At 40.0% G+C, this 15,513-nt stretch overlaps 1 protein-coding gene across 1 annotated transcript in view; it reads right to left on the reverse strand.

Annotated features, from left to right (window-relative positions):
- Positions 1 to 13,622, reverse strand: part of LOC139711534 (uncharacterized) — a 129,054-nt gene extending 115,432 nt beyond the window's left edge. Inside the window, exon 1 of the mRNA XM_071623411.1 lies at positions 13,076 to 13,622. Coding sequence (XP_071479512.1) covers positions 13,076 to 13,122 — 47 coding nt within the window. The 5' untranslated portion in view covers positions 13,123 to 13,622. The remainder of the gene's footprint in view (positions 1 to 13,075) is intronic.
- Positions 13,623 to 15,513: the final 1,891 nt, after the last annotated feature.

Here is a 15,513-nt window from a genome sequence, read left to right on the forward strand (position 1 = left end):
CAAAATTGTTGACTTGCACCTCAGCAGTCCACTTTCAGACTGTTAATCAGCCATTCCTGACACGCTCTACTAATCACCCTTATGGTTATGGACTACTCACAAACAGAAATGAGTTTTCGCCATTCACTTAAAACTGCAATCCACATTGCGTACGACAGGTACACTGTGTACGTTGTAGGAGAGGAAACAAGAATCTCTCCTTTGTACCCATGCTACAATTGTCCCACTGAAAAGTTACGTGCGCTATCGCAGGTGTTAATAAGCTGCTTTGACAAGACAGAATTTCTATTATTCCTTATTCACAACAAATTGAAGAGTAGCAGTTCGCTGTCCCTTTCAATATCTTCAGCAGCGAATATTTAGTGAGAACAGGACGCACAAACAAAAATCAGTGACAAATTGAACTTCTTTAACTGTAAATTGCTATTAAACACGCAAAAAAAAATTTGCATTTCAAGCCAAATACTTTTATCCAAAGATTTAACATTCAGGGACGTGTACCGGTACTTAAACTGACAAACAAAATTATGCACTAATGCATTGCTCAGTGAGACTCGGGAATCGAACCTAGCAGTAGTACCTTTGGAAATAGAGGCAGACTCGCTACCGACTGAGCCATATCACCGCCCTCTGCGGTCACACCGACAGCCAGTACTCTTCCCAATTTATGCACTCTTCCCACATTATTGGCACTAGTATGTACAGCTGTACATGTACATGTACACGGTACTGGATACTACATTGTATGTAGGCCTACTTAAATACGTATATTGTACTTTGCCCCGTGAGTGATCTTGGATACTAGGTACTGTTAGCTCAAAGATCCATGCACTCAGCAGTAGGAAAAGAACGGGACTTGCCATATCACTCTGTGCCATTATCGTGTCAAAATGCAGTGTTTATCTTTACTGTGATTTTTTGAACATCTGCAACATTGCCTTCCAGTGGTCTTCCACAATTTGACTTGGGTTTTGGTAGTGTAATTCAACACCATGCCTGAGTTCACTGTAATTAACAAGATACAACTGTATAAATAAGTCAGAAGGACAGAAAATACAGATATTTTTTCACTAACTAGTGACATTGGTGGCAGACAAAAACAATGCAAATTAGCAGAAAGAATATTATCTGCAACTTCAAACCAGGGTGACCAGATTTTGAAATGGCTAGGCCTATACAATTACATTGTACATGTGGGACCTACAGCTGTGCAAGTACCGGTACTGTAGGTTGCTTTTTATTTCATGCTGGAAAAAAAAAAGAGATTGGTTTTGTAATGCCTTTGACAATGACAGCCCTTTCTCATACGTATTGGTATCTACAGTGTATTTGATGCTATCAAAATTACTACAGTGAAACCCCGTTATAACGAGGTCCATGGGACCAGCGATATTACCTCGTTATAACCGGTACCTCGTTATATCCCTACGCATCAAAAACAAAGAAAAACATAAGCACGACATCATATAGGCCTACCCATAAATGAAACTTAAGGACATCCTTTGCGTTGTTATTACACAATTATGGATCATTATTATTGAGAGAATAAAGGGAAATTATTTGTGAATTAGACGAAAAAGTAGGGGCTGAAATGAGTTAAATCTTTATTGTAATAATTCTTGTTTGTGAAGTTTTTCTAAACACCAGCGCAAATAGAGTACTAGTAACTTACAGGCCTTGTTTACCGTAACTTGCAAGGCATTTTTACGCTATTTGTGCCCAGTGGGAATGCGACGATTTAATGAATCATTTCGGCTGTAATCTTGTACAATGTATGATCGTTGCGCCCGAAGGGATTAAAAATGCATTCTTTATTTTCTTCCCAAAAATCTCTTCGCGTTTTGTACATCCGTTCTTGAAAAATATGCGACAGGATTGAATGTGGAAGGTTGTGATCCTTTTTACGCAAATCTGTACCTGGTAGACCATTGTGAAAGAAAGAAAAATCTTCACTGTGAAATGCAGTGCTAAATATTGTAATAATGAACAAACCCAGATCTATTCAAACTAATAAATGCGTTGGTTTCTTTTTCTGATTTAGTTTAACATGCGTCATTCAACTTTTTTACGCTACTGTCACCTGGCGAGATCGCGATGATTTCAGGGTAACATACATGCGTTGTTTACCATTAACTTGCGAGATATTTTGCGCTGTTAGTGCCCAGCGGGAATTCGATAATTTCATGAATCATTTCAGCTGTAATTTTATACAATGCATGATTGTTGCGCCCGAAGTGATTAAAAATGCGTTCTTTGTTTTCTTCGGAAAATCTCTTCGCGTTTTGTACATCGATTCCGTCTTGAACTGTTAAATGCGTTTGTTTTTATTTCCGAACACCGATTAAGTAGGTTAACATGCGTTATTCAACCATCTTTTACGCTACGGTCACCCTGCGAGATCGCGATGATTTCACTAATCATTTCGGCTTCAATCAGACACACTCATATTTAAATTATCATTTGTTAAATGATAATGAACAAATCCAGATCTATTCAAACTAAAAATGCGTTTGTTTCTTTTTCTAAATACCGATTCAAAGGTTAACATGCGTTATTCAACTATTTTTACGCTACCGTCACCCGGCGGGATCGCGATGATTTCATCAATTATTTCGGCTTTAATCATATTCACTCATATTCAAATTATCACTTGTTAAATGATAATGAACAAATCCATATCTATTCAAACTAAATAAATGCGTTTGTTTCTTTTTCTGAACACCAATTATAGGTTAACATGCGTTATTCAACAATTTTTACGCTACTGTCACTAGGCGGGATCGCGATGATTTCATTAATTATTTCGGCTTTAATCATCCACACTCATACAGTATATACCAAAATAAACTTTGCGTTAAATTTACGTGTAACGCAAGCGCCGATCGGTACTGCGTTAATCTTTCTGCGTTACAAAATTAACGATCACCGTGCGTGAATGATCGTTACAGATCGTTACAGATCGTTACTGTGCGTTACAGATCGTTACTGTGCGTTAATTTTTAGATCTTGCGTTAGCGGACTTGTCATGTGGACTGGCAAGAAATCTCGGAAATTGCGAGACTCGGAGATGCCTCGGTTAAGTAACTGTCGTTCGTAATATTTACTACGGACAATTTCCTGCCGGCGGAAGGCATTTAAATAGCGATATCAAATACCGAAAAGATGTTGTAGTTGAGCAGAACTCCCCTGGCAATGTCGTATTGTCATGGTCGTCAAATTTGTACTCATGGGCGCAGTCAATGGAATCGGGCAAGCAAAAATTTCGAAGCCACATTTTTCCCCACAGCCAACATATTCCATCGAACATTGAACCCATGAAATCACGCATACGCAAGCCTAAAACTAACGCCGACTGTCTAACGTTAGCGATGTCACGATTTCAACAACGGTCAGATACTTACTCAATTCAGGAAGGTGCAAAAGTCCATTTATATTCCAATACACAACGTGTGTCTCGCCGAATAACTGGTGGTAGTGTGTGGTGACAAAGCCGAGTATTTCGGCAGTAAAAGTAGCTGCAGCAGAAGAAAATGTCTACCACTTTCTGCTCGCATTATTACACTGCCAGCAGGTGAGTCAAGTGGTGACTTGATAGGCACGCTTCACATGAAAGTTTACCCAGAAACATGAAAAATCCCACGATGCCAAGGTGCCAGAGTGGGGAATGGGGAGGGGTGGAGAGAGAGAGATACCAATCAACAGAAGAAACCGCGCGTACTGGCGCATTCTCGGAGGTCATGAACAGTCTGGGGTCTTGGAGATGAACAGAGAAGGAATGTTTAATTAAAGATAGCTCAAGTCGAAGACCCAGAATTACAAACGTTGATTCTTTTTTTTTTCTCCTTTCATTTATCATGCCTTCACGTTTAGAAATGGTTGCACTCCTTAAAAAAAAAAAAAAAAACAACTCTCCTGCGATTTTTAAAACGTCAAACTTACCATGAAAGTGTTACTACGTGTAATACAATAGTTAATACTATGCCTATTGCTTTAATCATACAATGTATCTGTATAACACAAATTTGACTACCAATGACAATAAAAGATACTTGTATTTGTTTTGTGCGGAGATTTTTTTTTTGTCTTTATCCTGACTAGTTCCTATGAAATTTCTAATGTTTTTACGGCAGCATCAACAGCCTAAAATAAATTACTGAGAGATTTATAGATTATGAAATTTTTGGCAACCATCCATTTGAACGTCAGGCATGAAAAGCTCCTGATATTCAGCAAAAACAACTCAACAGATCAGAGACAAAGTTCCTTCAAATTTTTGAGAAGTAGCACGCAGATTTGCTGGGCGTGGTAGGGTCCATGCTTTGAGATCGTCACAATCGTGTTGTCACCAGGGAGGTGGAGTGTCTCTCTTCCACCTCCCTGTTGTCACGGAGTATCGGGAAGTTCTCACAAACTCCAGGATCACCCCTCCCTGCCAACTCCATGTTGCTCCCAGGGAGGCGGGACGAGTCTCTTCCCACCTCCCTGTTGCTCCCCAACGTGCATTGTGAATGCGTGGCGTTTCTTGTCACCGTCAGTACCCGAGGCTGCTTTGTATTTGTCTTGGAATATTGATTCTTCTTGTCATAACATGAGTGTAGTAATCGTTTTGCATGGCTATGTAAAAAATTGTGATACAACGTGTACTCAACTCGTCTTTGTGATTTTTTTCTTCAGTCCAAAAGGAAGACAAAATAGTATCATGACGTTTGCAATCGTTCGAAAGGTCTGCTTTTGATAACTCACAGACTACTCAGTAATCACCCTTGTTTTCCCGCTCCCAGGCCCTCCACTTTTATTGAGCAATCCACACGCGCGCGCAAATTCCTTTGCCATGTGGTTTTGCCAGCCAGCTGTCGGAATGTGCTTTGAAGTTACATTTCAGCCTGGCCTGGCTGGCATGAATGGGTGTCGAGTTTCAATCAATACCTACTGTTGTTTTATTCTTGTATTTGAACATGTCGTTTCACCTGACAACACACGGAGATCGGGAAGGTGTAGGGCCAGGGAAGAGGTTTTTGTTGTGTGTTGCAACCTAATCCGGGCAATTAACCCCAGAGGGCAATTACCCCCCCCCCCCCCCCTCCCCCGCTAAATACTGGTTAATGGTAAGGTTAGAGTAAAGATTAGGGTTAGGTTTAGGGTGAGGAGTTTGGGTTATGGTTAGGATTAGGGCCAGGGGAAGGGTCCGGGGTAATTGCCCAGGAAGAAAAGAGGGACGCGCTTTTGTTCTTGGTCAAATCGATTTCCTAGGTGATGCTGTGGAGCTAGAAAGGAACAAAAAAAGCAATTATGATGTCTGGCGTACTTCCGGGACGTCTTATTTTTCTTGCACTCTGAAATTTCCTATTGTTTGGCGTTATCAATGTCGTTGATTGTTATATAGTTACCCTCTTTCGCATTATAAACTTAAAGTCCATAGAACATTCATACGCATTAAGATCACACTCGGAAAGCTATACTGGTGTATAGTTTGAACACAGCAAAATGAAATAACGAATATCCCGCAGATTTACCAAAATTATGCGTCATGTGGGTCCATTCATTTTTTTTTTTTTTTTCATTTGTCTTCTTGTCGATGTGGGGGGTATAGATTCAGGATATACTTTTCCTTTTCCCCTTTCGGCCCGGTGCGATTACTCCTGGTGCTGACATTCTTTCTGCTCGTCTTCCGATTATACTGTTGTTGTAAATGAAAGCGCATGGAGCCCCAGCTGTATCGCAAAAAAAAAAAGTCTATCTAAAGTTGACCTTCAAGTACATGGTACTTAAGTAAAATCTGAATCAATTAGCCATGGTACGGGTTTGCGGTTTCAATCCCCTCGAAGCCCGATATTTGCCTTTAAGCAAGACACTTTATCCACAAAAGGCCAGGGCTCCACACTAACTTTTATTTCGGTGGCCCGATCGGGCCACCAAAATGATTGATTTTTATTTTTTGGTGGCCCGAAAAGAAAAAAAAACAAGCAAAACTATCGGTCCTACTAAACATAGAAAAATAAATATCAAGTATTACTGAAGTGATACAGGTACCTACGTCTAAAATAAGGAGAAAATTTAATCATCTTATACCGTTATTCTGAGTTCTAAGATTTCGCAAATAGGCTTATAGATTATTATGAAAGTTGATGCCTATTAAATTGGTCAAAATTTACGTTTGAAATGAGAAAGTGGGAGCATTTGCAGACATTGTAAACATCTGACATTTGTTTTAGCATCGTAAAGAGCCAAAAAATTACCGTTATTTATTTCTGGTGGAAATTCAAGCAATCATTCAACATTTATAAGTATTTTAACACCTTCCGGAATGTAAAACCAAGCAACCGACATTCATTCTATCATCTTACGGACCTGAATATCATCCTTATTCATTTCCGAACGTGAAAGCAAACATCCGCTCTTTATTTTATCATCTAACTGAGCCGATTGATACCGTTTATAATTTCCATAATGTACAAGCAACAATCTGTTACTTATTTTAGCATCGTACGGAGCAAAATATTACCGTTATTCATCTCCAAATTCAAAAGCAAACACCCGACATTTACTTTATGATCGAAGGAGCCGAATGTTACTGCTGTCCACTTCCGAAAGTGAAATGAATCATCTGACATATTTCAGCATCGTACGGAGCCGAATGTTATACTGTTTTTCACATTCAAACGTCATCCGACATTACATTTACCATCAAACGCAACTGAATGTTATTGTTATTCATTTCGAAATGTTAAATTTATAGCAAATGTCTGATATTTATTTTAGCATCTTAATTATGGAGCAGAATGTTACTGCTTGTCACTTCCGAACGTTCAAGCAATCATCTGACATTTATTTTGGCATCTTCCGAAGCCGAATGTTATTGAGCACTATTTACTTTCGAACGTAAAAGCGAACATTCGGCATTTCATCGTCGTACGGAGCTGAATATCACTGTTATTCATTTCCGAACGTCAAAGGGATCATTCGACATATATTTTAGTATCTTCCGGAGCTGAATGTTATTGCCATTTACTTTTGAACGTAAAAGCGAAGATCCAGCAATTATTTCATCATCGTACTGAGTTGAATACTATTGTTATTCATTTCCGAACGCCAAAGCAAACATTCAACATTTATTTTAGCATCTTCCGGAGCTGATTGTTATTGCTATTTACTTTCGAACATAAAAGTAAACATCAGACATTTATTTATCATCGGACGGAGTTGAATACTATTGTTATTCATTTCCGAACGTCAAAGCAAACATTAACTTCACCATCAAACGCATTTAAATGTTACTGTTATTCATTTCGAAATTTAAAAGCAAACATCCGACAGTTATTTAGCATCGTATGGAGCAAAATATTACTGTTATTCACTTCCGAACGTAAAAACAATCATCTGACATTTATTTCAGCATCTTCTGGAGCCGAATGTTATTGCTATTCACTTTCGAAAGTAAAAGCAAACATCCAACATTTATCTCGTCGTTGTACGAAGTTTATTATTATTGTTATTCATTTCCGAACGCCAAAGGGATAATTCGACATTTACTTTAGCATATTCCAGAGCTAAATATTATTATTATTTACTTTCGAACGTAAAAGTAAACTTCCGGCATTTATTTTATCATCGTATACGGAGTTGAAATTCATTATCATTTATATCCGACCGTCAAAGCAAACATTCGACATTTATTTCAGCATCTTCCGGAGCCGTATTTTATCCCTATTCATTTCCGAACGCAAAATCAAATATCTGACATTAATTTCAGCACCGTACGGAGCTGAATCTTACCATTATTCATTTCCAAAAGTATGAGCAAACATCCGACAGTTATTTTTGTATAATACGGAGTCGAATATTACCGTTATTCATTTCCAAAATTAAGAGCAAACATCTGACATTTAATCTAGCAGCTTTACAGGCCTAGAAATAGGATTTTGGAGGGGCAAGGCCATTTAGAAAAGGGCACTTTTTCCAAGAGGCCAGTCAGAGGGGCACCAAGGCCACATTGGAAAGGGCATGTTTGGTGTTTATGAAAAAAGAAAGAAGAAAAACAAACCGAGAAAAACAAACACACACACACACACCACACACAAAGTGCAACACACAACAAAAACCTCTTCCCTACAGCTGTAACACATTCCCGATCTCCGCGTTTCTATCAGGTGAAACAACATTTTTTAAAACAGGAATAAAACAACAGTAGGTATTGATTGAAACTCGACACCCTTTCAGGCCAGCCAGGCCAGGCTGCCATGAAACTTCAAAGCACATTCCGACAGCTGGCTGGCAAAACCACACGGCAAAGGAATTTGCGTGCGCGTGTAGATTGCTATGATTAGTCTGTGACAGACAGTTCATGACCTCCAAGAATGCGCCAGTACGCGCGGTTTCTTCTGTTGATTGGTCTCTCTCTCTCTCTCTCTCCATCCCTCCCCATTCCCCAGTCTGGCACCCCTTGGCATCGTGGGATTTTTCTTTTTTCTTGGTGAACTTGGAGTTCACTCTACTCTATCTGAATATGCGCTGCCTAGCTAGTACATACTCGTACTCGCGGCCGCTGCGCTGCGGAGGCAGTCGGGACGGTAAAAGCCGGTCGGGCGTACATGTACATGTACGTACACGTCGTCTCGTACATCTCGGAAAGATACTTTGAGTTCGAATCAGATACATCGGGACGCGAGTGAACTGAAGGTATGATATTTGAGATCAGGAAAGTTGTTCAAGCTTATTAAAGAGACTTTGAGAAAGGGCATATCATACGTCATGAATAATAACTTTCATTCTAAAAGGGCACCACGGCCTCAAGAAAAAGGGCACATTTTTTTTTTTTTTGGCCGTAACTTTGATCACAAAACAAAAGGCATTGCGGCCAACGAGAGGGGCACCGACGGCCATGGCCGTCGGTGGCCGTCGGTTAATTCGAGGCCTGAGCTTACGAAGCCGATAGTTACCGCTGTTCATTTTCAAAACTGAAGGCAAACCTCCGGCTTTTTTTGGTGGCCCGGCGTGCGTTTTTGGTGACGCCGGTCGCAAATAAACCATTCGCGAAATCGTGATTCGATTCGCGAAAAGACTCCGCTAAATCGCTACACTCGGCGGGGGCTACGTCGTCCTTTCACCAGGTCTCGTTACAAAACCAAAATCTCGTGTGAGTTCTTGCGTTACCTATCGTTAATTTTAACGAAACATCGTTAATTTGCGTGAGGGATCGTTACTCATCGTTACTCATCGTTACTCATCGTTACTACAAACGTTAATTTTCCCGATCGTTACTTTGCGTTACTAACGATTCAGGTGAAACCGCTTGCGTTAATGAAACGTTAATGTTGATTAACGCAAAGTTTCTTTTGGTATATACTGTATTTGCTAACCAGCAAAAGAACTGGAATTCGGAACTAAAAATGGAAAGGATATTAAATGATGAGTTGACACGCATTCCACTTGTCCATTTTTGGCCACAAATGTCGCTACCGTAAACTGGGGGGACATTGGACAGGCGGGTGACTTTGGACAGTTCAGAAAAAAAAGATTGTTTCACTTACATTTGTTTTGCTGTTGGTTTTTCTGAAAATATTTTTGTAGGTTATGAAAGGGGGATATGTGAATATTTGAATGACTGCACTTCTCTTGTATATTGCATTACCTTATATGTTTTTTTGGCTTTTCTTTGTAGGGTCCATGGAATGCTTGAATTTTGTGGCCGTCGAACTTTTGGTACTTTAGAAATACAGAACTATGGAAGCTCAAGCCTATTTGTTGGATAGTGAACATGAAGTGGTCATGAACCCACCTGTATACTCAGGATACCTGACCACCCTTACAAATTTCAAAATAGGTCATGTCCAATTTCACCCCTGGATTTGGGGTCACTTAGGGGTGACTTTGGACACCAGAAAAGTACCAAATGTTCGACGGCTATGCAATGTTTTTTCTTTCTTTTCCAGATGAAATAGGTAGTCAGGATGGGGAAATCATGTAAAAGATGATCTAGGTCAAGAGACTATAGAAACTCTTCAGAAGAAAGCATGAAAGATGCTGTGAAAGCTTGCAAAAATGGAATGTCGATCATGAAAGCATGCGCAGAATTTAACGTTAAAAGAGGGACTTTGTGTAACAGACTGAACAATTGGCACACAGGCACACAAGATTTCCAGTAGACATTGGTTTTCATTTTGTGAACCTAGGTCCAAGAATTTGAGCAAATATTTCCTGTATTTGGTTTTACGTTTGTGATTCCTAGGGCGAGGAAAACCTTGTATTTCCAGTAGACATTGGTTTTAAACTTGTGATATCTAGGGCGGCCAATAAAAACCTTGTGTTTCTAGTAAACAAAATTTTGTTCTTTCTTTCCAAAGGCATTTAAAAAAATACACCATGTATATAAAAATGTGTTATTTTGCAAACATTTCAAACTGACCTTAAGTTACAATGAACAACATTCAAAAAAAGTCACAAAATTTTCTTGTAGAACTACATACCCCGGTACTTGAATCTGGCCAACCTCGTACATGCATTTCTTGGGGTAAAACCCCAATTATTCTTTAAAATGACATGAAAATGATCCATGACCCATTTTAATAGTAGTTTACTTACCTAGAATTTGACAACTCAATGATGGTACATGTACATTGTACAATACCTCACTTATCCATGTGATCAAAGTTGCTTATTATCCTACATTGTAATTGCAAGAAAATTCATGCAGTGCCTTGTTTAAGTAGCATCCTTTTTCATTTTTGTTCTAAACTATAATTAATATTCAGGATAAAGATGTGGATAGTGTCAATTCAGTTTTCAATGTTTCGTTTGTCGCGTGTTTGAAAGCGACAATTTAGTCCAGAAATGGAACCTCGTTATATCTGATCAAATTGCTTATGTTTTTCTTTATAATGATGCACCGAAATTGTCCTCGTTATAACCGAACTCGTTATAACCGATTCGTTCTGCCATAGGTTTGCATGCAAAGGAAAACGGGACCGACGCGATCACCTCGTTATAAGCGGTTCCTCGTTATAACCGAACTCGTTATAACGGGGTTTCACTGTATTTCATAGAAATAAGAGCAGCTTCAATTTCAAAAACTTTTTTTGACCAATATGAATTGAAACCTCTGCATATATTTGACAGTACTTTTTATTTGTAATGTTAATGCCAACCTAAAAATGGTATGGAATACAACGTACACAAAATGTACACTTCAAGTTCAGCTGTCTGCCTAGCAACACTTCATGATGCATTCTATTTAAAAACCTCGGTTACAAGTGCAGCACACTGGGAACCTGGTTTATCCCCTTGAACTAGATTCTGCCCTTACCTTTAAAGGGGCATTCCAGACGATTTTCATAATTTCACATCATGTAGTACATAAATCGACAGCTCCATGTAAAGATTTGTGGAATTCATCGTGGTCCTAGCGCAGAGAAACCAATACTCTGAAAAATCTTGAACAAATTACACTGAACAGTGTTGATGACATAGGAGCCTCACATATTTCAGAAATGTAGCACTGTAATTCCATTACAATACCGCTTAATAATGAATAATGTTGTAAATGATGTTAATCGTTATTTTTTAAATAGTGATGAATGATTTGAAAATTGTAAATACTTTCTTTTTTTAATCAACAATGTATTGTGTGAACAAATGTTGCAATTCAGCCTTTTGGCTGCGAGAACATTTCATTTAATAAACCATACCATACCATACCATACCGCTTGTTGACAAGTTCACCTGTGTAGAATCTATGCATGCCTTCTTCTTTTGTTCTGCTTCCTTGAGCCCCAACTCATGCATTCTTATGGTGAAGCTGCCATGTCATCATCCTTGTTCATTGCAGTTTGTTATAGATTTTGAAAACATTCTTATTTCTCATCTTAAACATTTTAAATTCTGAAACTCTGTACTCAGTAATGGTAGTTCCAATGTAAAAGTCTGAAAATCACCCGGAGATCTCCTTTAACCTTTCGACTCTGAATTTACTTTGTGTGTGTGTGTGTGTGTGTGTGTGTGTTATACACCATGTACATGTAGTTCAAATGTTCCATGCAATAGTAGTAGTACAAAACTGTATACAAGTGTACAATGTGTACATGTACATGACTGTATACATGTACGATAGTTGGGGGCTCGGGCTTTTTTTTTTTTTTTTTTTTTTGCACCATAGGGTGTCACCACTTCGGGCCCCCCACTTTTTTGACCCCTGAAAAGTGGAAGTGGCACTGCAAAGAAATAGACAGAGACCTTGGAGTGTGGGCGCAGTAAGGCTATGTTTTTGCGCTGAACACCTTTTTTGGTTTTTTTGCTTGTCAGCTGAAGAAACCCGGAAGTGGAAGGAGACAGACGAGATGAAGACCTTTTTTTTTTTTTGCTTCTTAGCTCATGAAACCCAGAAGTGCCCCCCCCCCACACACACACACACACACTTTTGAAAATGCTCCGCCAGCCCCGTTTGTGGGTACAGTAGACTCCTACTATAACAAAGTCCTCGGGACCGGCAATTTTCTTTCATTATCAAAATTTTGTCATTATCAAACAAATAAACAATAAAAAACAGAGAGCCGGTAATGTTGCAGCCTGAATTTTTACTTCGTTGCAACTGGAATTTCGTTACAACCGTGTTCATTATAACGGGAGCGCACTGTATTAAACTCTGCCTATCGGGTAAACTGGGGCCCTGGAAGTGGGGCCATATAGGGGCCAAATTTACCCACCAATACGGTAAATATTCACATGTCCAGTGTCAGAAATACTATTAGACCACCCTCTACCAGCTGTGTGCATATGTATCTCATGGGGGTGGGGGCAACATAACATACATTGCAAGGAACACTTATCAAGAGAACATAAACAAAAATGTGAATCACAGAGCATCTATAATCAAAGCATTTCATAAAGCAATGAGAAGCATGTAGAGTCGTGAAAGTGTGAATACCTTTAATTTTACCTCATTACATGTACCGCTAATTTAAGTCAGTGCATTTCACAGTACTTCTGGTTCAATGTACAGTTGTACATGTAAATAACATTGTATACCATCCATCAGTAGTAGATCTACTGCTTACCACCACATTCACAACAGCGCACCACTTACATTTTTCTGCTTGTCTTCGGCAAAGAAGACCTCTTTCCGTAGTTCATAATGCTCAAAACTCAAATTTGAGATGAGAGGTTTGACGACACCTGCCGCGAAAATTGAATTCCTCTTCGCAGTGGGCAAACAAGGATCCCAGTTTAAGTGTCGATACACGGTTTATGTATCTCTAAATTTTATACCAGATATATCTGATGGCAATGGCTAACTTGGTCTTTGCCGAGTCATCTCTAACATCTGAAAGATATCAACTTCAATGAAAATCTTGGTCACGTTTGCCGTAATCTTCATTTATTTGGTTTTCTAGTGAATGGAATTGTCATTTCAGACATTGTGAATAGTAGTAATTTTCAAGTCATGCTTGCAACTGGATGTCAAATGGCTGCAGCCATACAATGCCTGTGTCATTATACAATGGGGCATGGCATAACAGCTAATGGATGGTTGCACACATCAGATTGCCTGTCGGAATATTCTTTGTTCCTGGAGAAGGTATCCGATTTTATACGCACTTCCAAGTGCCGTCACATGCTTCCTGAATCCTGAAGTAGCTCTAGTATACCAGATACCATGATGATAATGTATGCAGACACCACCATCACACCACCATGTGTACCTATACCATGCACCTTCCCAGGCCAGGCGAGCTATCCGTATTTTCTGTGTGGTATCAATGACAGTACACTACATAAACTTATGTCTTGAACTGGTGCGTAGCGTAGTGGTGAACCTACAGTCGTATTGCACACAAGAGTCAGAGATCTAAAAAACGTTGCGTTAGAGAGGATGTCTCCGAGCGAAAAGCAACTTATCCACGTTCAATAGCTGCGTACAGTTTTAAGACGTTCCAACTCGTCCAGGTCTAAGTGAACACACATTTAATTCGACATGTCACTGTATGTAGCGGTGATAACGGCTAGACACTCGTAGCTCTTCCCACTGGCACTATACACTATGCACTACGGACAGGTACACTACGGACAGGTAGGTCGTACCCCGCAAATTGACCACATCTAGTACAGCAGATAAGACCGCTACCAGCCGATACGACGTTTCCTAACCAGTTAGATGATTGGTGGCGTAATGCATGTTGGTGAGACGACGCCAATATGATGCCTCATCGGTCTGTTTGCGACATTTGATCGGTTGAAAAATCCACATTTTCACTGTTAAAATTCTTGCCAATTGTCTCCGTTATATCGTCCCAACCAAAAAGTAGAGTTTATGTGCAACTTTCCGGCTAGTTTCTCGGCAAAAATCGCGCGGACGCTTATGTACTACCCTTTCCATGTATACACACACGCGGGGTGCATGCATGGGCCCGCGCCTGACTCTACGTAGTTTGCAGGCACAAACCCTTGTTGGTCGTATAGGAGTCTGCATGCGCCAAGACTAATACACGCACCACTACACTGCAGCCTCGGTTGGGAGAAGCTTCAACACAGGGCCTATGGGACAGTGCCAAAGTGGTGCATGTAGTAGTCTTGGCGCAGACTCCTTTACGACCAACAAGGGTTTGTGCCTGCAAACTAGACTCTACGTGTGTTTCATACAGCAGTGTAATAGTAATCCGGGGGTCGGTGATTTTTTTTTCCCTCTCTCTAGCTTTCTCCTAGATCCTTCATATGCACGCGCCTTGCAATCCTAGGGAATGCGGTAGTACAAGTCGCGTTAAATCGGGGTTGCTGCAATGCTATGGAAAGCTTCAAGTATAGCAAAAACATACGAAATTCTATTCGCACAGACATCACAGTGACTGATGTGCTGTTCTTCCAGTCATCAAAGTGATGCAGCCTCCTGATGGGTCACACATGTTCCAAGCTTTTTTTTTTTTCTTTTTTTTTTTGTTACTTTCAGTATGCATAGTCACTGTCATTCTACATAAGTTCACCATACCACCTCTCAATGACGCACGACACTTATACCATCCCGGGATAGTTCCAAGGAGCTGCTGCCTGAATGGGATTAATACATGTACAGTCAAACTTGTCTATAGCGGTCACCCAAGGGAAACGGAAAAAGTGGCCGTTATAGACAGGTGGCCGCTGTAGACAGGTAATCTAACTTTGTGTGCATTGCTTTACATGTACATGTATCATCGCTGTATCCTTACATGTACATGTATGCGTGTGCGTATGCACACACCGTGTGTTTCATGCATTTAACCATGTCGGTGTATGAAATTGTTGCACAGTAGTACAAGCATATGTGTATTGTCGTGAAGAAAGCTTAACACTAGTGCATTATTATGACTGAATTAGGGCTGAATATCACTGAACGTTGCTCGCACGGCTACAAAGTAGAGAAACACGCTGAATTATCAGCTCGGCTACAGCTCCATTAGGTTTTAGGCCGCTATAGACAGGCTAAAATATACCGCGGGAAACAAAATTTGTGGCCGCTGGCCGCGTTAGATAGGTGGCCGATTATACACAGGG

This window comes from Diadema antillarum, unplaced genomic scaffold (assembly GCF_040938485.1).
Source record: "Diadema antillarum isolate AM-2024a unplaced genomic scaffold, OU_Dant_1.0 seq00001666_RagTag, whole genome shotgun sequence".
Taxonomy (NCBI): domain Eukaryota; kingdom Metazoa; phylum Echinodermata; class Echinoidea; order Diadematoida; family Diadematidae; genus Diadema; species Diadema antillarum.